The sequence below is a fragment of the Balaenoptera borealis genome (assembly GCF_965194805.1).
Source record: "Balaenoptera borealis genome assembly, chromosome: 3".
Taxonomy (NCBI): Eukaryota; Metazoa; Chordata; class Mammalia; order Artiodactyla; family Balaenopteridae; genus Balaenoptera; species Balaenoptera borealis.
Window position 1 is genome coordinate 174,380,246 of NC_138866.1, and position 27,007 is coordinate 174,407,252.

General features: G+C 38.6%; 1 protein-coding gene across 1 annotated transcript in view; it reads left to right on the top strand.

Moving 5' to 3' along the window:
- GPR158 (G protein-coupled receptor 158) overlaps nt 1-27,007 on the top strand; it is a 342,097-nt gene that overhangs the window by 189,406 nt on the left and 125,684 nt on the right. Inside the window, exon 4 of the mRNA XM_082385766.1 lies at nt 3,286-3,509. Within this exon, the coding sequence (XP_082241892.1) occupies nt 3,286-3,509 (224 nt within the window). The remainder of the gene's footprint in view (nt 1-3,285; nt 3,510-27,007) is intronic.

Sequence of the window (27,007 nt, forward strand, 5' to 3'; positions counted from 1 at the left end):
TTTTGCCCATTTTTTCATCATTTCTGATGAAAAAGTAAATTCAATCCCCATTCTTCCATCTTGACCCAAAGGGGAAATCCTGACCTCTGTCTCCCACATCTGTTCTTGGAGCCCTTGACATTTTTGTCAGCCTCATCAGACCATCTGAATCCTTGACAATTTTCTTAATCTTTCTCAGTACAGTGACTCTTTCTGGCTTCACTTATACGACTCTCCAGTTTTTACTCAAGAGTTTATTAATTCATTGTTTTCTTAGTAACCTAGGTTTTCATACTTCATAGATTTTGACTTGTGTGCCTACTATTCCTCAAGTTTGTATCTGTATTACATACCTGTTTTTCATCCTTTCACATGCCGCTTGGCCCTACCTCTTACTCTAGCCATTGCCATGACTATTTTCTGAAAGCTTTGAACAGCTTTGCATAAGTACATTTGTACTACTCTTTGCCTCAGACTGGCACCTCAGACCATACTTCTGACTTTCTGTTCTGCTGTGGGCACCACTGAAGTAATTTTTTAGGGTGCAGGAACCTGCTCTGGACTCATGAGTGCATAACCCAGAAATGTGTGGAAATTAATGACTCTGGTGGCCACCCTTGACCAATGAGTAAGGTTGATGATGGGGAAATGTTTTCCTGTTTAATCCCTTAGATTGACTCATACGCAGGAGGCCGCTGGAAGACTGAGCACCGGCTACCCCGAGGGAGTAAAGGCAGCAGCTCTGTTTCACTGCCTTGTATTGGGTTTCCTCCTCCCCAGCAATGCCATTGTCACAGTCCTTTTTATTTTCTCCCCTCGACTGCTTTATCCTCCCCATTCGTTTCTATTGCTACTGAAAATTGTAGAAAATAAAAAAACTCTCTTGACTAGATCTCCCAGTAAATCATACCATCTTATCCAGACTGGGTTCATTTTCTGCGAAGTGATCCAACTGGTCATCTTGTGTTTAACTGCTGCCTTAATCTTTCATGTCTTCATACTCAAAACTGGCCACCTCCACACATATTCTTACCTGAGCTGTTAAGAAGTATAAGACTTTACAAGATTAGCTTCCACATTTTCTTTCTTCAGTACATCAAAATGATTTGGAACTGATTCCTCCTCTCTATAAAAAATACTTAAAATATCTTTAATATACCTCTACTTTCTAGTGTTAAAAGAAGTGACATCAATTATTAGAGTTAATTTCCCCAACTATGCTCTTGATTACCTCCAATCCTAACTTCTCAAGTCTTTACCAGTCTTCTCAATCTTTCTTTAATTTCCAGTGCCTCCTTTTGCTGACTATAGCAATGTTCAGATCTCACCTGTAATGGAAGAAAACAAAACACAAAACCAAAATCCTTTTTTTGACCCCATTATTATTATACCTATTAACCATGAACTTTATTGCCTTTTTTATTCAATGGAACATTTACTGAAACAGTATTCTATTTTATTACATATTTATTCCTTAAGCCCTGACAACCTAATTTCAATCTTTACCACTCTGCAGAAACTACTGTCTTAAAGGTCAATGAAGGATGAAATAATCATTAAACCTCATAGTCTTTCCTCAGGCATCCTCTCTGATCACATTCCAGCATGTTCCAGTAAATTCCAGTTTTCTTCTATGACATTGTGTAAACTTCTACCTATTTAACTTCTTCCTCTTTGCAGTTCCTGATCAATACCTTATCTACTCCCAGAGTTCTCTGTAAGTTCTTTCACTGACACTGATTCTTCTCCCACACTCCATTCTTGTATTATTTCTCATTTCTTATTGTATATTTCTCCTGGACAATGAGTTGGATGTCAAATTTAACTTGTCTGCAATGGAGCTTATCATTCCCACTGACTCCCTTCATATCTCAGCTGTTTCTTGTCACTTCCTTGTTTTTGAACAGTAGTGCCTTTCTTTAAGACACCAGTGGATTCCTAATTCCTCTTTGTGTCTCCCATGTTTGGGGAAGAGAAAGCAAGGCACTGTGATTTACATACATTATGTCATTTAATCCCCACAGCAATTCATATTTCATATATAAATAAACTAAGACTCGAAGTGGTAGGGTGAGTTGCCTAATGTCTCAGAGCTGTCTAGGGATGGGAACCATATCTGCTGGACACTGAAATTCATATGCTTTTCAGTGTGTAACAGAATGAAGACTCTTAAACAGCAGTGTATCCTGAATCAACAAAGAAATAATCAATTATGTTTGCTATTGTATTTATTAAGGAAGGAATGAAGACAAAAATACATCTTAGAAAGACTGTGAACCTTCAACAGGAGATGAAAGTAATAAAGATTTTCTGTTGAACTTTGTGTTATTAAAATGGTGTTAACCAGAATAACTCCTTTCCCAAATTCCTCAGTCAAAGTTGTGTTATACACTGAGCTGTATGGTTGTGTTATATACTAAACTGGGTATATATTTACTAATGTCTTTCATGTTGAGGTCAAGGTTAGAAATAGGTTTGGGTTTTTCTTTTTAAGTATGTATTATTAATTAGATATTTATCAGTGCTAAACTCAACTCAACATTTAAAGAGAATTCTTACCTCTTGGGCTTCAGAGCTAAGTTAAGTTTGATAACTGAGACAGAAGAATCTAAAGTTAAAGGGAGATCAATAGCAGCAGTTAGTTAATAGTGTGGAAATGTCCTGTGGGTGTGCAGAGTGGGAAATTACATGAGAGCCTGTAAGTATGGATTGTACTCTGGGCAAATGATGCATCCTCATCAGGCAATTGCACACTGAACAACTGTCGATTAAGTACCATGCTATCCAATTTAGACCTAATGAACTTGGTAGACGAGATCCCTGCTGGATTAAGGAGCAATCAGAGTCTTATTTTGGGTTCTGTGCCATCTAGATCAAGAAGCTCCCAAAGTGTTGTGTATATTTACTTGGTACAAGAATGACACAACTTTCTTATCCTTCCTTCTGTTAATTCCTTAACAAATATTTATGGAATATTATTTGTGCTATAGGGAGTTTCCATTGGTGAGAGGTAGATAGTGAAAGAAAAGACTTAGAAAACTGTTCCTTGCCTCTGAGGAGTTTTAGTTCCATTTTTGCTAATTTTCCTGAATTAGTCTGAATGGCAGTTTTTTTTCTAATCAAAAGGATAAAAAGAATTTTGTTTGAGTCTAAAGACAAAGTAACTCTCTCCTCTAGCAAGAAGATTGATGAAAGGTCTTTAATAAGAGGGAAAAGGAATGAAGACGTGAGGATGTGTTTTGACTCTGTACTCAGTCTCACCTACCTCAGAGGTGCAATGACACTGGTTTTATTTGGAAATTTCAGGAAGGGGTCCGGATCACCATTTTGCAGGAAGTGCAAAGGATGTGTCAGAAGAAGCCCATGTCTGCCTACCCTGCAGGGAGGGCTGCCCCTACTGTGCTGATGACAGCCCCTGCTTTGTCCAGGAGGATAAGTATTTGCGACTTGCTATCATCTCCTTCCAAGCCCTGTGTATGCTGCTCGACTTCGTGAGCATGCTGGTGGTCTACCGCTTTCGCAAAGCAAAGGTAAACCCAGGTACCCTGGTTACCTTTCTTTTTATTATGAAAGGTACCTTTCTTTTTATTATGAACTGACCTCTTCTTTTCTTAAGCAAGTAGAATTGTTCCAAATCCCAGTTGCTTCTCTCTTAAGCAGATGTCTTTCTATAATATGATTGGACTAGAGTGTGAAAGCTATATTCTTCAGCTTCCCAGGAGAAATAGGAATTGAAAATGTGAAGCTTTATTATAACGTTTTCTTCTACAGAATGTTTCTCCCTGTTTACCTTGAAGCTCAAGTACCTCATTGCCTTAAAGGACTCTTTTACATCATCTCTTCAGCCTCTAGAAGAACTTATTTTGCCAGTTCCCAATATATTGTTAATTTTTTCCTACGTAGAAAGCTTTGCGATATTTATTGTATTTCATTTTTATTTCTCTTAGCCATATTTGAAGAGGATAAATGGACTCAACTGTTTCTGAGCACATTATACTTAGAAGAATGAATTTATTCATGACCATACATATTGTCTTGCATTAGTATCCCAGAATGTGATCCTGCACAGAGCTTATATGGCTTTTGAGAGAGGCTGTCCTTTGGTTCTGTTCTGAGGAATCAGAGAGTAGTATAAGCATTTGTATGCTTCTGAGTTGGGGGTGGACGAAATGCCAAAATGTTCAGGGCAAAGCTTTCTGGGGAGCTGTCTTCAGTTGGTCACCCAATTAATTGTATGCAGCCAGTGTTGTGTCAGAATTTGTGGTTCTGTTGCTTTCAGAAACATATTTGTGCCATTGAAAAGAAAAACAAAAAGTTTCCACCTTTTCTGAATTTATATGACCTCTTCATGTTAGCAAAGTTGTAGAGATTGGTTTAGATTACAGAACTCATTGAAAGTATAAAGTGTTCCCATTAGAAATTAAAAAAAGAAAACAACTCTCTGTGAATGGCATGTGTTACAAAGCCTCAAATAAACATTAAAAAAAAACACCTCTTTTGAGATTCTAGGAGAATGTATCCATTATGTTAATGTTATAGACTTTACTAGTTATTTTAAATAGTTTCATTAACAGAAGCATACAACAAATTAGAATCAAACTTTATATCAGCAAGAAAGTGCAAACAGGCAAATTGCTCTTCATTTAACCAATACTTGTCATTCTTTTGCAACAAAATATGTATTATATATTAGATTGTATATATAATAAAGTAGCAGGCAAGTGGAATTGGGAAATATCTAACCACTGTTACCCAGATAAAATTAATTGCTTGTTAAAAAGCCTATCACTGGCAGAGCAGGTAGAATTGAAAGGTCTATTTAATAAACTGCTCTGAAGTATCTCTATATAATGTAATTCATTTACACAGTGGATATCACAAAATTCTTTATGAATTTTAATTGATTTTAATCATTAATGATTGTCGTGCTGAATTGAGTTAGTGATATATGATGGTAGAATATTACACTGGATATTAAAAAACTGAGATAGTGCTTGCTAGACCAATGTCTTAATCTATGGTAATGTTACTTAACATTTCCAAAGTTATTAAGCTTTTGAATTTCCCTGCACCTTCATATGAAATGCTGCTTTACAGGGCTATCATGAGAATAGATATCTTTACATGTCATTTGGTGAAATTTCTATAGATACAAACTAGTTGGAATACATAAATTAGACATTATCTAGTTTTAAGATGGTCACCTGTTGAAGAATCAGTTGGTTTTCACAGAATGTGACATATGGGGCAGATATTTTTAGGAAAGAAGTTTAAAAAGTCAGTGAACATAGATCTCATACAGTGAGGAAAGGAAACATTTGGTGAAATTTTCTCTTCCGATTTCAATTACCAAAAGCAGTGGATTAATTGTAAAAGCGATAAGCCATTTCCAGAATAGAGATTGCATATTTAGGGCATGTAGACTTTGGCTTTGCTTTTTAAAGTTTTCACATGTCTTTGCAACATTTCTTTGGATTAAGCAAAAAACTGATGACCCCTCTTGGAGCAAAATTGATGTTTTCCTTATGTGTTTCCCATTACATTCTTTACCCACTGATAATTAAAAGAACAAAAACCACATAATCTGTCAATGTACATCTATTCTGACAAAAGAGAAAAAAACCTTAGTTGCAGTATAGAAGTAGTGTAACATTGTGGACAAGTGTGCAGACTCTGGAACCAGATAATTTAGTCTAATTATGAGTATTTTAAGTTAAATGAGGTTTGCTCACGCCTAAAATATCAACTCTGCAGTTGGTAGGTACCAACAATCATTGGTTGAAGGTTAGTTTAACATTTTATCATTTTAAACAACACAAACTAGATTCTGCTATATTTTGGAGTGAGGCTGGTGATACAGTGCCACAAAGAGTAAATTAAATTTTACTCCGCACAAACATTTAGGGAAATAGCTGTATACATTTGTCTTTGGGCCCTGGGTTAAAGATTAAATCTGTCAATAAACTGAGTGATTTTAAACCCAGTAAGTTCTTCTAAAGCAACAGCAGTTTTTACAACAGTATTTTAAAGATTCTGAATATTAAATATTTGGAACTTATTTCTATTTTTATTTTTTTTACCAAATATTATGACAAGTCACATCTTTTTCTATTAGCTATTCTGAAGAGAGAGCATAGTTTCTTACAGCTTAATAATGTGAAGTGTTAGTACAATTTATTTTCAAGTGAAAATTTGAAAGAAAAGAAGGTACACTGGAAGGAACAGCAGCTTATTCCACTTCTGAAAATAATCTTTTGCTTGATTTATTCTTAGTAAATTTTAGCATGTTTTCTTTGAGCTTAGTGGTTTGGAAAAAATAGTGATAGTCATTTTTTAAAGTGAACATACTGCAGTTTGTATTTTCCCTTCCAGGCCTGTAATAGTTCTTTTTTTAAATTAGAAATTAATTGACAAGTGATTTTATAACTGCTCATTTTTGGTTTGGAAAATTAGATGTTTTAATGTAGAGTGTGGCTGAAATTCTAAGCTAATTATGATGTTTTAATGCTTATTTTGGTGGAAAAAAAGGGAGATATATTACTTTTTTATTGTGGTAAAATATACATAACATAAAATTTACCATTTTCTACCATCTTTAAGTGTACAGTTAAGTGGCATTAAGTACATTCACATCACCGTGCAACCATCACCACTATTCATTTCCAGAACTTTTGCATCATCCCAAACCAAACTCTGTAACCATTAAACAACTCCCTAGTCCCCTAACCCCTGGTAACCTTTATTCTACTTTCTGCCTCTATAAATTTGTCTTTTCAGAGTACCTCATATAAGTGGAATTATACACTATTTGTCCTTTTGTTTTTGGCTTATTTCACCTAGCATAATGTTTTAAAGGTTTACCTATGTTTTAGCATGTATCAGAACTTCATTTCTTTTAATTGATGAATAATATTCCATTGTGTGTATTTACCACATTTCATTTATCTGTTTATCTGTTGAAAGAGTTGTTTCTACCTTTTGGTTATTGTAAATAATGCTATTGTGAACATTGGTGTACAAGTATTTGGTTGAGTCCCCGATTTCAGTTATTTGTATATAACCTAGGAGTAGAATTGTTGAATCACACAGTCATTCTGTGTTTAACTTTTTGAGGAACTACCCAACTGTTTTCCACAGAGGCCAGACCATTTGATATTTTCACCAACAATTCATGAGGGTTCCAATTCCTTCAAATCCTCACTAACACTTGTTATTTTCTGTTTTTGTTTTTGTTTTATAATAGCCATCCTAATGAATCTAAAGTGAATTCTCATTGTGGTTTTGATTTGCATTTTCCTAGATATTAGTGGCAGTTGAGCATCTTTTCATGTGCTTATTGGTATATCTTCTTTGCAGAAATGTCTATTCAAGTCTTTTGTTTACTTTTGAATTGGTTGTTCATTGCTGAGTTGTAGGAGTTCTTTATATATTCTGAATATTACACTTATCACATAGATGATTTGCAAATATTTTCTCCCATCCTATGGGTTGTCTTTTCATTCTCTTGATAGTGTCCTTTGATGCCCAGAAGTTTTTAATTTTGATAAAGTCCAATTTACCTACGTTTTCTTTGGTTGCCTGTGCTTTTGGTGTCATATCTGAGAAATCATTGCCAAAGCCAATGTCATGAAGCTTTCCTGCTGTGTTTTTTTCCCTAGGAGTTTAATAGCTTTAGGCCTTATATCGGACTTCAATCCATTTTTAGTTAATTTTTGTATATGTTGTAAGTTAAGGGCCCAACTTCATTCTTTTGCATTTGGATGCCTAGTTTTCTCAGCACTATTTGTTGAAGAGAATATCTTTTCCCCATTGTGTGGTCTTGGCACTCTTATCAAAGATCATTTGACCACACACGTGTGGGTTTATTTCTGGGCTCTCTACGCTGTTCCATTTGGTCTGTGCCTTTATGTCAGGATCACACTGTTTTGATTATTGTAGCTTTGTAGTAAGTTTTGAAATTAAGAAATGTGAGGCCTCTAAATTTATTCTTCTTTTCAAGGTCGTTTTGGGTCCCTTAAGATTCATGGAATTTTCATGAATTTTAGGATGTGTTTTTCTATTTATGGGAGGGAGGTGCAGCATAATACATGAAAAGGAGTAGGATGGTTAGAAACCAAGAGCTAGTACCTTCAATGAAGCTAGCTATAGGGGTATTATGGAAGTTCCATAGTGGTTTACGAATTTTTTTCTTAAACCTTGTTCTAATACTGGCTAACTACTACACTCAACATAAGATGATGTTATATATTTCTGTCAATTTATGGTAGACAGTATTTCCCTCAACTTCCATTTTCCTAAGGGCTACAATGTTGATCTTGACTCTTAACCAGATATTTTAACTCTACTGAACTAATAAAATATCACACAATATCACAACAATAATATTTTCACTCCCCTTTATTGAATATGAATGAGAAATTTGGTACTTTTATTTTTCCTCATTTCCCTCTTCCCATTTTATTAAAATTTAATCTATGGTTAATTTGCATCAATTTTCAGTAAGAGCCATCATTAGTTTCAAAGGAAAAGCAGTTCTTTAATATATTTTGGCTCTCACTACATTTAAATTTATCATTTAGTCTTCATCCTAGATGTTTATTTGGTTTAGTTGCTCATCATAAGACCTTTCCAAATGTGGTTTTTTGCCTTTGAGTTCCGACTTTTGACTAATCTTTTATCATTATTAGATATCTATATCTTCAAATAGTTTGTTTGGAAAAGGGTAGTTTTGTACCTGTGTTACATCTGAACTCCCACCCACCTACTGTGGCTTTTACAGGATAGCCCCTTGGCTAGGGGGAGCACTTGGGGGTTACTGTCTTTTTTTTTTTAAAGCTCTATTATTGCTGCTTCATTTATCTTTTAGAATTGAACATTTTGGACAATTTCCAGGATTGCCCACTTTTTGTCTCTTATGGAACAAAATCTCCCATCTGAATGCTTATTGACTTCTTTCTTTACTTTTACCATCATAATATGGTTCTTCTTCATTGCGTTTGCAAAAAATATGATCCATACTCTCAAATGTCAGACTGAGCTTTCTTCTGATACTGGGAAGTCTCTTGTGTGTTAGTTCTTATGTTATCTCTTCTGCTCTAGTTTTTCTAGGCTTCTCTTTTAGGACTTCCTGTTAAGTATAGGTTGGGTCTCCAGACTTTCTTTTTTAAAATGTTCTCACTGTATTGTATTTTAAGTGTTTCCTCTATGTTTTGAGAAGCTATTTAAGTTTGTCTTCTATTTTACTCTTCCAGTTTTTAGCGCTGTCTAAGCTGCTGTACCCTACCTTCATGATATTCTAAAATCCAACTGTTTTTAATCTCTGTACAATTGTTCCTTACATTTTACCTCCGTTTTTGCAAAGGTTTGGGGTCAAAAAGCTTGAGGCAAATCCTAGTGATTTCATATTCTAGTTATGTGACCCTAAGGTTGCATAGTTATATACCTAATCAACAAGTCACTTAGTCTCTCTAAATGGCTTTTATCTTATGTAAAAATGGAGACATTCAAGAATTTGGAAAACAACAACAGCAATAGTGTATGTACTCTAAAATCAAGCCTGATTCATGTAGTAAGCAGTTCGGGGGGACTGAATCTACAAATAGGAACCTTATCATACTAGCTAATGTGAGATAAATTTTTTTATGTCTTACGTGTATGGAAGGACTCATTCATTGAAAGGATTTCTGGACCATTCCAAGAGTTACCAAAGGGGAAAGTATCACAACTTTTAATTCTACACTTTTGTTCTTATGGGGGGGTAAGAAGAATTAAGTAAAAAGTTATATCATTTGTAATGAAATGGTTGATTTTGTAACATGATGCCTGATATTATTTGCATAATTTTTTCTTTCCATGAAATATATTTAAACATATATATGAAGAAACTTGAAGTGCTAGGCTTGAAAGTTAGAGAAGTATAATCGTGCTTTCTGAATTAACGTTCAAATGATCTTCTTTAGGACATAAGAAGCCTGAAAAGGCCCAGCCGCAACATTACAATTAGGCGCAGGGCAGCATGTGATCAAGGAAGCATACGCTAAGCGTCTCTATTCCAAACATTAATGCCACTGTGCCCAAAGTGTTAGGGCTTCACACATTTTAGTCTTGAAAGATTTCCAGGCTTTAAAGCCTTCCTATTTAAAATACAGATACTGTTTAAGTAAGATTAGTCATCGTTCTAATGATGAGTGGGACTTGAGCTAAAACACGATTGCCACCTCCCATCAGTTTATTGGAGCACTGTGTTAAAAAGGGTTCCGATGCAGCAAATGGATTTATTCTGAAAAATGATTGTTTCATTGGCTAACTTAGCAGCCGTAGGTATTATCAGGGAAACTAAGGACATATGTACCACATGTTTTTCACTCCTTGACTAGGATTTCAGGCTCAGGGGACAAGTGAAGGAATAAAAACTACCGATATAGGATGTTGGAGGGCCTTTGTGGTAAGTACGGCCATAAAACCGTTTTGTCTAGGGATGACCCACTTCTTAAAGAATTATATCAAAATTCAGGGTTTCTACAGATGATGAACTGCTCTATCTATTCACGATATAATGGATTTACTAGGAGTTATCCCATTCCATAATTTACTAGCCAGTTCTCAAGTAGTTTGAACTTGACACAGTCTGAAATGTATTTTGACAGGTGCTTTTCCCTAAATATTTAAAGGCAAGTGTATTTCAAATAGAATGTAATGCTTTTAACTCTTATTCATTTTTACTTTTCCTCTGAGAAATATGTGTGGTGTATATTAATACAAGTGCCCTAAGAAATTTGATCTTAAAAAATTACGGCCTTTATTCCAGCACACAACTTGTATCCCCCAATGTATTTTGTTAACACGAAAATATTTTATGAGCTCTGAGTAGAGCTTAGTCTCCCAGCTCAAGTTTAGAGTTTCAAATCTTTTCTTCCTCCTGTTACTGTGGAAATTATTTAACTCATTTGTAGGTTACCTTTCCTTAAAGCTACTTTTATTAGCAGTAAGGAATGTCTACTTTTTCTGGTCACTAGGCTTTCGAATTGTAAAGGGTGAGCTTTAGGACTAAGTCTAGCATTTAAACAATTAAAACAAAATTAAAAAGCAAATTGGAGAAAAGTGTTTTGGTACGATATGATAGTGAAGGATTAACATTCTTACTCTAAAAACAGACAAAACCCTCTTAGGAATCAATATGAAATAGAAAAATATCCAATAGAAAAATAGGCAAAGAATATCCATCAGCAGTCTGTAAAACAACAACAACATAAAATATATATTCTCTATATCCATGAGTAATAACAAAATGCAAATGAAAACAATGACATGTACTTTTATAACAATAATAATTCTCTGTGTTGGTGAAGATGTTAGGAACTAGGTGTTCCCATACATTGCTGATGGTTGTGTAAATTAGTAGAAACTTTTGGATGAGGTTTGGGATTATGTGTAATAAACATAAAAATGCACAATCGTTTCAATCCTAGAAGTCCGTACTAAAGAAATCATATAGGTGCACAAGGACTTACAAATATAGTCACAGGTGTATGTATCTGCATCATAGTGCTATTTATAGTACAAACAAACTGGGAACAATTAAGTGTTCAAAATTGGGTTAGGTCATCCATGCATTTAAATATGGGGCCATAAAAGTGATCGTGTAGAATACTAAATGATGGGAGAAAATGTTTTAATATAGTTACTTAGTTCATCAGCACAGTTCCACCGTTTTTTGAAGTTTTATTTTAGTACTCTCCATTTTTCATCTTTCCCTCTCTCCTTTTCTTCTCATTCCATCCCTTTCTGCCTGCCTCCCTCCATTCCTTCTTTCCATTCACCATCCATCTGCTGAGCATCTATTGAGTGCTTGGAACTATTACCCATACTGGGAATGCAGTGATGAACAGGACAAATAATATCTGTGCTCTTAAGGAGTTGATATTCCAGTGTGGGGCTGGTAGTCATAGACAATAAAAGAAAAATAAAGAAGAATGTATCAGGTGGCTAGCAAGTGCTGTGATCAGAGGGAAATATATAAAATGATAGGCTGTGACTTTGGAGTAGAATTCTTATGGCCACCATGTAAGTTGGTATTATCCTCATTTTATATTTGAATAAACAAAAGCATAGAGAATTTAAGAAACCCATTCATTGTTACTTAGGGAATCTAGGATTACCAGTTCAGGTCTGTTTGACTTTATAACTCATTTTTGCTCTTAACTACTGTGCTATACTATCTGTCATATGTTTACAGTGCAATTTTTTCTTAAATTTTAATAAGTAGACCTCACCAACTCTGGCCCCAATGTAGTAATCCAAGTTCTAGGCCTGCATGCATTCTTCGTTTTTCCTCATACCCTTATGCCTTATCAAAACTTTACATGTCCAATGCGTCATTCTTGCTAGGTGCCTACTAGTTAACTGAATAAATTAAGTTATTGCATGGTACCATTTAAATGGATTTATATGCTCCTTGTCTCTGCTCATTTGTGTTACTACACAGTTTTGCAACTTTTTTTTTTAAGTTGACTCACAGGACACTTCTTTTTTTTTTGGCTGTGTGGGCTCTTCATTGTGGTGCATGGGCTTCTCTGTATTGTGGCGTGCGGGCTCCAGAGCCCACAGGCTCAGTAGTTGTGGTGCGCGGGCTTAGTTGCCCCTCGGCCTGTGGGATCTTAGTTCCCCGACCAGGGATCGGACCCGTCTCCCCTGCATTGGAAGGTGGATTCTTAACCACTGAACCACCAGGGAAGTCCCCAGTTTTGCACTGTAATGGCGTCCTTTAATGCTTTAACCCAAGGAGCAACTCATATGTAATGGTTTAGGGGTATGTGTGTATATGTGTGTGTGTGTATGAATGTATATGAATGTCAGGGTGGTGGTTGGGGTACATATGGGAAGAAAAATAGTTTAGCTGAAGAGATTTCTTTCTTTCTGTGCTCCTTAAGAAATATCATTTAAATAACTTCCTACTCCATCCGGTGGCAACGGTACTAATTATGAGTTACGAAGAACAGCTAGAGTGAATATAACATATTTGTGTATGCCTTAAGAGACATAAAATGCTTAATGATTACCAAAGCTCCATTCCTCTTTTGAGGCACTTACATTTACTTATGCTTATTTGAGTGGTAAAGCCAGTTACATATTAAGTATGCTAAAAATAACTTTAAAAATTAATGTACTAGTATAGTGAATTGCTTGCCAGTTGAAAAATATTCTGAGAGACCAATCTGTCTTTTCTAAATTCCTTAGATCTTCATTTTTAAAGCCCATTCAAATATCATGTAGGCAAAGTACTTTGCACAATTATAAACTAAGGCCTTTAGTAACTATTCCATGAACATTTAGCTAGATTTTAAAAGATGATTTTGATACTGGCTTGCCCATGAGAGGCTCACAATCTAATGGGGAAATGAATATAAGGAAATATAAGGTATATGAAAACAAGTACTACAATTTGTTGAGTGCTTGGCAGGGCAGTAGGGAATGGTCATTAAGATCATAGGCTCCAGAGTCCCTTTATGTAGGTGCCTCTCCTGGCCTCACACAAAGGAGCTCCTCAACCTTAGGTTAAGTTACCAGCCTCTCTTTGTCTCAGTCTCCTTTTCTGTAATACGGGGACAATAATAATAAATCTAATAATAATGAGTCTCATAATACTAAATCTCATAGGGTTATGGTAAAGATTAAAGTGTGTGGAATGCTTATAAACTTATTACAGCTAATGACCTGTGGAAAACGCTCAGTAAATGTTAGCCATTAACAGGGGTATGTACAGAATATGACAGCATAAAAGAAGAGTGGTTGAGGGTGGTGTGAGAAGACTTCCTAGAAGATGGGAAGAATCTTGAAAAGTACATTTCACTGGTCAGACGGATAGGAGGTAAGAGGGACAGGCTAGGCAGAGAGACAAACATGTATGCAAAGACATTACAGAGCCCAGGATACATTCAGGAAAGTTGAAGTATTTCAGTATGAATCCTGAAAAGCCTGACGAAGCATTGTGGACTTTATCCCATAGGCACTTGAGATAAATTGTTGAGCTGGCAAAGGATGTTAGACCTATGGGTCTGGCACCATAGAAGCAAACTTGGAAGTCACTCACTCATTTATTCAGTGTTTTTTGAGGGTGCACTAAGTTCCCAGGCATTGTTTTTGGATAGTGAACAAAACAGGATGGTCTGTGAGCCTATGATTGGAGTTCAGAATCTTGTGGGGCAAAGATAAGTGAGTAAATAAATTAATAAGTGCTGGTAAGTGCTATGAAGGAAAGTAACAGAGTAAAATGAGGGAGGATAATGGGGTTGGGGAGACTGTATGTTTAGGAGGACTTCCCAGAGTCAGTGTCATTTAATCTGAGGTCTCAAGGATAACCAGGAGGCAGAGAACAGGGACAGGAGAGTATTCCAGGAAGAGAAAAACCACATCTTTAAGGTACCAATGTGTGAAGAAGCTTGGAGTGTTCTAGGAAGTGAAGGAGGCCAGCATGGCTAGCGAATCATAGCAGAGTGGAGAGAGATGAGCTCAGAGAGAGTCGGGTGCCAGGCATTCAGAGTTCTATAGGCCAGAGTGAAGTGTTCTTTTATTTGAAGTGCAGTCAGAAGCCACTGAAGGATTTGAAGCAGAGGGATAAATGCTCTCATTTAGGTATTAAACTAATTTCTCTAGCTGCTCTGCAGAGAATAGATTAGTAAGGGGCGATGTAAAAGTGGGGGCAGTGATAAGAGGCCTATTGAATTAGTCTAGGTAAGAGACAGCAGTGGCCCTGGGATGGAGACGAGTGCCTAATTTGAGATACATTTGGAGATAGAATTGACGGGACCTACTGATGAACTTGATGTGAGAGGTGAAGAAAAAACAAAAATCAAATTTGATCTCTTCAGGTTTATAGCTTGAGGAACTGGGTAAAGCGTGGTGCTATAGGGCTTCTCTGGTGGCGCAGTGGTTAAGAATCTGCCTCCCAATGCAGGGGACACGGGTTTGAGCCCTGGTCCAGGAAGATCCCACATGCCGCGAAGCAACTAACCCATGAGCCACAACTACTGAGCCTGCTCTCTAGAGCCTGTGAGCCACAACTACTGAGCCCGCATGCCTAGAGCCCGTGTCCAGCAACAAGAGAAGCCACTGCAATGAGAAGCCCTCACACCACTATGAAGAGTAGCCCCCGCTCACCGCAACCAGAGAAAGCTCGCGTGCAGCAATGAAGACCCAACGCAGCCAAAAATAATTAAATAAATAAAATAAAAAATTTTTTAAAAAGTGGTGCTATCTACTAAAATTAAGAAAATGTGGAGACTTCTCTGGCGGTCCAGTGGTTAAGGCTATGAGCTTCCACCGCAGGGGGAGCAGGTTCGATCCCTGGATGGGGCACTAAGATCACGCATGCCGTGCCGCGTGGCCAAAAAAATTTTAAAAGATAAAAAAAAAGTGAAACACTGGAAAGAGAGTGATTTGAAGGGTAAGGGAAGGAAAAATCAAGAGTTCCATTTTGGACATAAGTTCAGCTATTGTTGCCAAGTTAGCACATAAAAACATGATGCCCAATTAAATTTGAATTTTAGATCAACCATGAATAATGTTTTAGTATACGTCTATGACAAATATTGCATACTAATACTAAAACATCCTTTTTTGTTTATATGAGTTATTTTTCTGGCAACGCTGATGGTTAAGCCACCTGTGAGAAGTCAAAGTGGAGATGTCAGGTGGACAGTTAGATATATGAGTTGGAAGCTGAGTGCAGAAGTTTAAGCTAGAGTTTAGGAGTTATAAGCTGGGAGACATAGGAATCTAAAGCTGTGGCAATGAGATTACCCACTTAGGAAATGTACAAAGAAGAAAAAGAAGAGAATGCTCAGGACTGAACTCCTCAACATTTTGAAGAAAAAGTAAAACACAGGAACTCTTCTTGAATAATTGAGGAGTGGCCAGAGAGATTAGAGGGACGCCGATCGGAGTCATATTACAGAACCCAAAAGAGGACAGTATGGTTTTTTTTTTCAGCTGCGCTGCACAGCATGCAGTATCTTAGTTCCCTGACCGACCAGGGATCAAACCCGTGCCCCCTGCAGTGGAAGCATGGAGTCCTAACCACTGGACCGCCAGGGAACTCCCAGAGGACAGGATTTAAAAGAAGGAGAGAGTGACCAACTGTGGGGAAAACTACAGAGTGATAGAATAATATGAGTGGAAAAAGTATGCAACGAATTTGGCAACACAGAGGTCACTGGCAACCTTAGCAGTGTACTTTTCTGTAATGATTGAGGAAGTAGAGAAAGCATGGTTATCTAAAACTTGAAACAATCTTACTTGGGAAGGGAGCAGAGAAATAGTGTTGGCTAGACAGTGATAGTTAAAACCATGACAAATTCTGAGCTTTCCCAGGGGAGTGTTTACAATAAGAAAAGAAGACATTTGAACCAGTATCTTTGGAATAGATAGAAGAAAAGGAAGGAGGAAAGGGGACAGAGGAGTGAGAGGTATGAGCCAACTCCAGTAGGGAAATTTTATAGGAACGAAGAGAGAGGGACTCAAAAGAGAGGGAGTTGTTAACAGTAGCAGATAATACAGAGCCACGAAGAAAATGAAGCCTAAAATAGTTTATTGCTGTACCCATGTCATGCTGTTTTAATTATGATAGTTTTACTGGGACTTAAGTGTTTGGTAGCTGGTCATCTTAATCTTTAAAATCTTTTGGATATTTTTAGTCTCTACTCTTCCATGTTTAACATTTAGGGAAAGCTTGTCAAACTCATTGCAAAAGCCTGTTGGGATTTTGATTGAGATTGCATTTAATAGTATAAGAATAATTGTCCAGTCATATAGAAAAATACATTATTAGGTCCTTCTCTAACAGCATTTGCAGTAAATTCCAGGTGAAAATAACTCTGTGGATTTGATGATTATGAAGTTACTGAAAACTTTTACCTGGGCAGTTTCTGAGAAGTCAGATTATAGTGGCCTCAGAGATGGATTGGACATAGAAAAGTAGAGAATATAAATATACAGCATTATTTCAAGAAGCTTGGCTCTAAGGTAAGTAGAAAGATGCTAAGACTAAACGGCCAAAGAGGAGACTCAGGGTTGAGGGAGTTTTATCTCAGAAGATGGGAACATATTTATAAACCACTAGAGAAATGAGAGAAGAGCAGTTTGAAAATACAGAGAAACGTGGAACGGGGTCCCATGAGAACAGAAGGGAAGAGGATCCTGAGTACAGGTGGAGATATTGACTTTGGACAGAAGATCTTAATTGTATCTGAGACTAGAGAAACGGTGATTCTGATGAAGTAGACATCAATAATTTGGGGTTGAGGCAACAAAGTTGAAGAAATTCTAGCTTGAACTTTCTGTCTGAGATTTGGAATAAGGTCATTTACTGAGCGTTCTTGAATAGAGTGGGGTAGAGAGTTGAGAATACTATGCAAGTTTGGCAGTAGCCACTGTAGGGGAAGGATGGGGGACGTTCAAGTGCACATAAAAGGACTGCTGAGAGCCCGGATCAAAGAGGACAGCACAGACGTTTCCCTAAAGTTCTTTTGAAAGGAAGAAAAGACAGAAAGTTGAAAAGATGGGAAGTATTAGCATAGGTAGTTACATTAACTGAATGGTTATCATTCAAGGAACTACAAATATTTTGCACGTCACATCTTGCTTCATGTCCATTTGTTTTTTCTTAAGTGGATTTACAAAATGATCACTCCAAGTTTCTTAGTACATTTACAGCATTAATATGTGGGACCATTAATTAATTTGAGAGAAATGCCCAGGAGGGAAAGAAATAACAGTAATTAGCATCTTCAGTCACAAATGGAGAAAATAATGCCTAAAGATACTCCTGAGGTCATAACGCAAGCCGTTCTTTATCCATAATTAAATGAACAACATCTTCCAAATTCAATGAAAAGGGCATATTTTATTAATAGAAGACTTTAGTGTGAATATTATAGTCGTGTGGCGTCTTGACCCATTTCTGTCTCGAGCTCAGTAGCTAGTTATAGTTGATATATCCCAGTTAGAACTGAAGTCAGGGAGATTTATTTTGTGAGTTTTATTTCCTAATCCAGCAGGGATCAGCATACTATGACCTGTTGACTGTTTGGGGAAAAAAACCAGAAGAGGAAGAATGTGTCATGACACGTGGAAATTACATGGAATTCACATTTCAGTGTCCCTAAATTAAGTTTTATTGGAATACAGCCACACTTGCTTATCTGTATGTTGTTTCTGGCTGATTTCACACTGTAGTGGCAGAAGTGAGTAGTTGTGATGGACATGGAAAGCCTAAAGTATTTACTATCTGGCCTTTTACTGAAAAAGTTGGCTGTCACTTAAAATACAGCACCTGCCTGGTCCAGTTTCCATCTCCACTTCTCCCATCTCTCAGTGCCTTGCTTATTGGTGCTGTATATTCCAGGGGTGTTTGTCTTTTCATAAGGAACTCTTTTTTTTTTTTTTTAATTAATTAATTAATTTATTTTTGGTTGCGTTGGGTCTTCGTTGCTGCACGCGGGCTTTCTCTAGTTGCGGTGAGCTGGGGCTGCTCTTTGTTGCGGTGCGCGGGCTTCTCACTGCGGTGGCTTCTCTTGTTGCGGAACACGGGCTCTAGGCGCGCGGGCTTCAGTAGTTATGGCATGCGGGTTCTAGAGCACAGGCTCAGTACTTGTGGTGCACGGGTTTAGTAGGGCTTGAATCCGTGTCCCCTGCATGGGCAGGCAGATTCTTAACCACCGTGCCACCAGAGAAGTCCTCATAAGGAACTCTTAAACACTAAAAAGGCTAGACCCAAATGAATGAATGTACAGTGCTGGGATTGCAGGTACAGGTCAGGATGTCTGGATATATTTTGGCTAAAAGGTCACCTTGGCATCCTTTAATTCTACCATACAGTCACTTGTCAGCTACAAACATGATTCTAATTGGGAGCATTTGCTAGTTTCTTGAGCTGCTGTTCTCTTTGTGATATACCAGGCCCTTCAGATCCTGAACTTAAAATTTCAAAACAACTTTCACAGGCAGAATGGTTGAGCAAGGTGGCAGGACAGCTAGGCCTCAATCTGCCTTTCAAACATAGCTACAAAGAGCCCAAGTCCTTTGCTTGGTTCTAGGTTCTGTGGGCCTGAGGAGCGTGGCTTGGCTGCCTTGGATCATAATGTTCAATTTTATTAAAGTTTTTACTTTACCAAAACAAAATTTCATTTTGCCCATGAGCTCTTGGGCCACTGCTAATTCATATTCAGTTTAGCTTTGTTAGTACATTCAAGGGTGGATCTTGCTCAGCTGGAGTGCAGTGTGTGTCTCCTGTACGTTTGGAAGCCTCTTAGACTTTCCTGTATCCGTGTTCCTCAGACTAGAGGTCACGAGCCATCCTTTGAGGGGCCTGCAGAGCTCATTTGCCTCCCCTTCCTCGTATTTATGTCTACAGTACTTTCTGTCATTTGGCTTTCTCTGTCCACCCAGATAGAATCACAGGGCTCTAAGCCACAGGTCAGGCAACCACGACAGGGAGTTTTCTTTCCATTGGAGATTTTTAGAGATGAGCTTCCATGAGACCAAGGTTCTCTCCTGTCTTCCTCTTCCACATCTATAAAGATCATGCCCTTCTTCACACACCTGTAAATATGTAACCTGGCTTTCTTGGGGACAGAAGGTGAACCTCTTCTTGGTAGGTTTTCCTGTCTGCAATATTGCAAAGCGATGAATTTCTCTGGGGCTTCCCTTCAATGCTGGATCTGAACTCTTCCTCCGGATTTTCACTCTTGTCTCTTGGCACAGATCAGAGAAGAGAAACGGACTGAAAGTGAGCTGAGCACGTGCGCCTCGGCCACCATCTTCCGGCTGGGCCCAGCGCTGCGTAACCCTGAGAGACAGGGTTAGGCTGTCTTAAGAAAAGACACTCTTGGCTGTGCCTTGAGCTGTGTTCCTTTGCCATAACCAGTAAGAGAGAAAACAGAGCCTCTCACACAACAACTTCATTAATTGACTTGCTAGTTGATGTTTGTAGAAGAAAAGCATGGGTTTCCATTTTCCCGTTTAATTATCCATAATAGCACCCTCCCAACCGTGCCTAGGAAATGCATCTGACAGGGAGACATTGGTTTCATTTGGAAGAAAGCTGAGTTGACATGAGAAAAAGTTTAAGTTGAGGAGAAGTAGGATTCTCATCGACCCTTTTTCTCTTCCTTCTCTTGCTTTGCAAAGTCTGTGAGACTTAAATTATCTTTATAATGCTATAATTAGCAAAGTGACAATTTCTTATTTATCACAGATCCTAGAAATATGCAGAATTTTTGAGAAATTGTAATGTCTTTAAAGCTTGTTTGCCGATTCTAATGACTTGCCAGTTTATTTTATTATTTCTCCATAAAATATTACTAAATTTAAATATAATGCTGTTTTATAATACTACTGAGGGCTCTTAAGGATATATTTTATTTTCTGTTTCAGAATGTAATATTCAGATAGGATCATTTTTGACATTTCAGTAATGCAGTCAATTTTAGCTCTAGGCTACAAATTTAAAATAGATTAGAGGTAGGACTCCTAGTCTCATTTCTAAAACATTTGGCCTCATTTTCCTTGTGAAAACTAGGAAGGATAGGGAAGAAAGGTGAATAATAATAGCAGAGAAGCTTAAAACAAATAAAAAAGGCCGTAACTTTTATTGGGCTATGGCAGTAGAAATTTAATTCATAATTATTATAGGAGCTCTTACCATCCATACTTACTGTTTACTCAACTTTCGTCTTTGAGCTTCTGCACTCTTTTATTTCTAGAACTTTTTCTTCTTAACTCTACCCCCTCCACTTAGCGCACACAGATGCTTCACTGAAGCCGTGGTTCTGCTGCTCTGCCCTGGCTACTTGCTTCTATTTAAAGGTGTCTCTATACCTGATTCAGTTCGTGGTTAGAAAAGCATGTGCTGGCGATGCCCAGATAACCAGTTTTCCTGCTTCTGCCTCTTGTGACTTGGAGTTTGCCCTTTCTGCTTTGGAATTCATTCCACGATTCTCCTCCTCATGACTGCTAGACCCTGGCTAGCCTATTTAGACACTATTATTAGATACTGACTGCTGGTGGGTGACTACTTTTTCCAAAGAAGTCTCGTGTGCTTGGCTTGGGTGGGTGTCACTTAAATCTATTAGGCTATCAGTTTCAGAATCCCCTGTGCAGCCTTTTAAAATTTGGATGAACATACCTCTTCTCAGATCTTAGGAATAAGTTCTTAGAATGGGGTCTCTATGCACGTATAATTTTTTAAATTATCATAGGTATTTCTAAGGTACCTCTAGGGTTGAGAACCATGGACTTAAAACCTTGAAAATCATCCTTCATGCCCTGTTCTATGGCTGGAGGTAAACCCTAAAAACACTTCTCATCTGGGGGAGACGTGAGACTTTTCTTTATTAATCTTGTGCTCTCACAATCACACAGACAACATAACCTTTACAAACCATAGTTAATCTGTCTTTTTGGCTTTCATGGACCAGGGAGAAATAAAACCAAGGGGAGATGTATTCTGGAGGGCAGTGACTTTCAGAGACAATGGAGCATGGTGGAGAGAGACAGGGCCATTTGAACTGTTCTAGATTCACTTGGTGAAATGAAATTCCTGAGCTGTTTACCCCAGACCATGAAATAGCCAAAAGGAAAATTTATTTTTGAATGTCTGTGAATGTAGAGAGGGCACAAATGTGAAAGCTGATTCTAAGAGAAATCAAATATGGAGGAAAGCCGTTGATTAATCTACTCTGGTTGTTAGCAGCATGAAGGGACTAAGACCATAAATGCTATACAAACTACAAAGGAGGTTAAGGGGGTTTTTTTGTTTTTTCCTTTGACACAAATAAGCAAACAGAGAAATGCTTGCCTGAAAGTGAATGAGCAGTTGGGCACAACAACAAATGAACCAACAATGCAAAAGGCAAACACTAGTGGCTCACCAGTGAGATAAATATGGGCAATAAGCTGAAAGACATGACTGCTTGAGGCAGATGTGACAGAAACAGACAGCAGATGAGAATCAAATATAAATAACAGAGGCAGCTGGAGTTCACAATCCCCTGTCTTCCCTGTTATTAGTTCACCCTCTCTTTCCCTATTATCTCTTCCTAAACAGCCTCACACATTTCCTCTGCACTCCGGACCCAGAGTCCCAGCTCCCTGACTGGTATTCCTGCTTGTGTCTCTATACATCAGTATGTTTAAAACCAGCTCCGGCTCTTCCTCTGCCAAACCTAATCCACTCCCTCTCCTGCCACCACCATCCATGAAAGATAGAGGCTGTGTTAGGTCCACAGCATAATCCTTGACACGTCACTCTCCCTCACCCTCCAGAGCCAGCCCATCACAAATTCCTGTCAAGCTGCACCTCACATGGACTCTCTTGTCTCCGTCTCTGCCGCCACCATCCTGGTCCAAGATACTATCATCTCTTCCCCGGATGGTTATACTGTCCTCCTGCACACATCCAACTTCTCCTTCAAGATCTTCTCTACCCTGCAGTCAGAGAGATCTTTTCTAAATTCAGTTTAATCTTTGTATAACCAGTCTCTTTCCTTAGAAACCCTTCGATGGCCTTTTACTGCTGTAGGATAGAGAACAAAATCCTAAACCATACTTACAAGTACTGGCATGATTGGCATTGGCTGTCTTTACAACTTCAACATTTACTTCTCTCTCCTTCTTTTGGCACTTCAGCCAAACCCTTCTGTCACGTGATGAGACACGCACCTCAGGGACTTAGCACCTGTGGGTCCTCTACTTGGAACACTATCACTTTTCTCCCTCCATCACCACCCACCTACTCAGCTCCTTTTTCTCCTCCCAGGCTTTCAGATCTCAAGCATCCATCACTCTCAAGAAAGCATCTCCCAAGCTCTCACTCTTGGTCAGATTTCTTTTCTATGTCCTTTTGCAGTTCTGAGTAGTCTTCGTGTGGAACAGTGTTTCCCAACCTTGGTGCTATTCACATTCTGGACTAGAGAATTCTGTTTTGTGGGGAGCTGTTGTGTGCATTGTAAGTAGCATTCCTGACCTCTACCCCTGGATGCAACTTGTAACAATTAAAAACATCTCCAGACATTGTCAGATACCTCCTGAGGAGCAAAGTTACCCCCTGTGAGAACCACAGCTTTAGAGCAACTACCTCTACTTCAGTCTGTGATGTATTGAATATGTTTTTCCTAAAAAAAAATTGAATACTCCATGACAGCATGAACTCTCTCTTTGTGTGTGTGTGTGTGTGTGTTTTGAATGAAAGAATGGAAAAAAACCCCAAAACACCATAGGGGAATAATGTCACTATTTGATTTTTATCTCCAAAGTTCATTCTTTCTTTCTTGTCTAGAAGGAAATTTGAGAACTACATCCATAATATTATTGAATTTCAAATCAGCATAATCTTGAGGTAGAGTTCACTAGAGAACAGTCACGGGGTACATGCTTCTGGTCCACTGCTGGAAACCTCCAGATCATTAGGCTTCTTGAGGAAGAGGCTCAACTCCTCTATATCTAAACAAGCATTCTAAAAATTATACACCTTCTTCATGTAGCTATGTGGCAACTTGGTATTATTAACTATTTGGTGGAAAACTATACAATAGAGCTAGAATTTAAGCTTAAAATGGAGTACAAAGCCTTTATTTCTAGAGGAACGTACATAGAGGAATGTACTCTATACCTTCTGTGATATTTTCTAGCAGCTTCAGGTAGCTGATGAAAAAGGTAGATATAAACACAGTAATAATAAGCGGAAAAGTAAATAAGAGTGGGTATACAGAGGGAGTAACACTTGATTCTAAATGGAAAGAAACATTGGGAATGTCTTTCTAGAAAAGGCGATATTTGAACTGCTTTGAAAGATGAGTAGGAATTTTCTAGGTAAAAGGACAAAACCTGGAAAGTTCTTGGGATTAAAAAGAGCACAGGGGCTTCCCTGGTGGCGCAGTGGTTGAGAGTCTGCCTGCTAATGCAGGGGACACGGGTTTGAGCCCTGGTCTGGGAAGATCCCACATGCCGCGGAGCAACTAGGCCCGTGAGCCACAACTACTGAGCCTGTGCGTCTGGAGCCTGTGCTCCGCAACAAGAGAGGCCGCGATAGTGAGAGGCCCGCGCACCGTGATGAGGAGTGGCCCGCGCTTGCCGCAACTAGAGAAAGCCCTCGCACAGAAACGAAGACCCAACACAGCCAAAAATAAATAAATAAATAAAATTTAAAAAGAATCCTCAATGTCTGATCATTGTTAAAAAAAAACAAAACAAAACAAAACACAGTGGAACACAGCATGTGGTCTCTAGAATGTTTGAGATGAAGCTGGAAAGGTTGGAAGAGGCTAGAACATGAAGAGCTTTAAATGCTGAGATAAGGAATTTGGATTTATTTATAGCAAACTATCCCAAGGATTTAAAAAAGGAAATGGTATGGTTGCATTCGTATTTTATTAGAAATCTCTGGCTGAATGTGGAAGATAACCTAGAATGTATGAGACTGCAAGTTTAGAGACCAGTCAGGGATCTGTTATACTAGTTACCAGGAGAAATGAAGACAAACATGACTTAGGACAGTGACAGTAAGGGTGGGAGAATGGGAATGATTTCTAAGCACAATGAGGAAGTAGAAATGAAATGGTAGAGAGACCTTCAAGATGGCAGAGGAATAAGATGTGGAGATCACCTTCCTCCCCACAAATACATCAGAAATACATCTACATGTGGAACAACTCCTACAGATCACCTACTGAACGCTGGCAGAAGACCTCAGACTTCCCAAAAGGCAAGAAACTCCCCACGTACCTGGGTAGGGCAAAAGAAAAAAGAAAAAACACAGACAAAAGAATAGGGATGGGTGGGAGCTGGGGGCTGAGGCTCGGGCTTCGGAGGTCAGATCCCAGGGAGAGGACGGGGGTTGGCTGCGTGAACACAGCCTGAAGGGGCTAGTGTGCCACGGCTAGCCGGGAGGGAGTCCGGGAAAAGGTCTGGACCTGCCAAAGAGGCAAGAGACCATTGTTTCGGGGTGCCCAAGGAGAGGGGATTCAGAGCACCACCTAAACGAGCTCCAGAGACGGCGTGAGCCGCGGCTATCAGCGTGGACACCAGAGACGGGCATGAGACGCTAAGGCTGCTGGTGCAGCCACCAAGAAGCCTGTGTGCGAGCACAGGTCACTATCCACACCTCCCCTCCCAGGAGCCTGTGCAGCGCGCCACTGCTAGGGTCCCGTGATCCAGGGACAACTTCCCCGGGAGAACACACAGCGCATTCCATACCCCTCCCTCCCCCTGGCCTGAGTGAGCCAGAGACCCCTAATCAGCTGCTCCTTTAACCCTGTCCTGTCTGGATGGGGAACAGATGCCCTCAGGCGACCTACACGCAGAGGTGGGTCCAAATCCAAAGCTGAACCCCAGGAGCTGTGCGAGCAAAGAGGAGAAATGGAAATCTCTCCCAGCAGCCTCAGGAACAGCGGATTAAATCTCCACAATCAACTTGATGTGCCCTGCATCTCTGGAATACCTGAATAGACAACGAATCATCCTAAAATTGGGGCGGTGGACATTGGGAGTAACTGTAGACTTGGGGTTTGCTTTCTGCATCTAATTTGTTTCTGGTTTTATGTTTATCTTAGCTTAGTATTTAGAGTTAATTATCATTAATAGATTTGTTTATTGATTTGGTTGTTCTCTTCCTTTTTTTTTGTATATAGATATATATATATTTTTCCTTTTCCTCTTTTCGTAACTGTGTATGTGTATGCTTCTTTGTGTGATTCTTTCTGTATGGCTTTGCTTTTACCATTTGTCCTAGGGTTCTGTCTCTCCCTTTTTTTTTCTTTTCTTTTTTATTTTTTTTAACATATTTATTGGAGTATAATTGCTTTACAATGGTGTTAGTTTCTGCTTTATAACAAAGTGTATCAGTTATACATATACATATGCCCCCATATGTCTTCCCTCTTGCATCTCCCTCCCTCCCACCCTCCATATCCCACCCCTCTAGGTGGTCACAAAGCACTGAGCTGATCGCCCTGTGCTATGCAGCTGCTTCCCACTAGCTATCTATTTTACGTTTGGTAGTGTATATATGTCTATGCCACTGTCTCACTTTGTCCCAGCTTACCCTTCCCCCTCTCCGTATCCTCAAGTCCATTCTCTAGTAGGTCTGCATCTTTATTCCTGTCTTGCCCCTAGGTTCTTCTGATCATTTTTTTTCTTTTTCTTTTAGATTCCATATATATGTTAGCATACAGTATTTGTTTTTCTCTTTCTGACTTACTTCACTCTGTATGACAGTCTCTAGGTCCATCCACCTCACTACAAATAACTCAGTTTCGTTCCTTTTTATGGCTGAGTAATATTCCATTGTATATATGTGCCACATCTTCTTTATCCATTCATCTGTCGATGGACACTTAGGTTGCTTCCATGTCCTGGCTGTTGTAAAAAAGAGCTGCAATGAACATTGTGGTACATGACTCTTTTTGAATTATGGTTTTCTCAGGGTATATGCCCAGTAGTGGGATTGCTGGGTCGTATGGTAGTTCTATTTGTAGTTTTTTAAGGAACCTCCATACTGTTCTCCATAGTGGCTGTATCAATTTACATTCCCACCAACAGTGCAAGAGGGTTCCCTTTTCTCCACACCCTCTCCAGCATTTATTGTTTGTAGATTTTTTGAAGATGGCCATTCTGACTGGTGTGAGGTGATACCTCATTGTAGTTTTGATTTGCATTTCTCTAATGATTAATGATGTTGAGCATTCTTTCATGTGTTTGTTGGCCATCTGTATATCTTCTTTGGAGAAATGTCTATTTAGGTCTTCTGCCCATTTTTGGATTGGGTTGTTTCTTTTTTTGATATTGAGCTGCGTGAGTTCCTTGTATGTTTTGGAGATGAATCCTTTGTTAGTTGCTTCATTTGCAAATATTTTCTCCCATTCTGAAGGTTATCTTTTCGTCTTGTTTATGGTTTCCTTTGCTGTGCAAAAGCTTTTAAGTTTCATTAGGTCCCATTTGTTTATTTTTGTTTTTATTTCCGTTTTTCTCGGAGGTG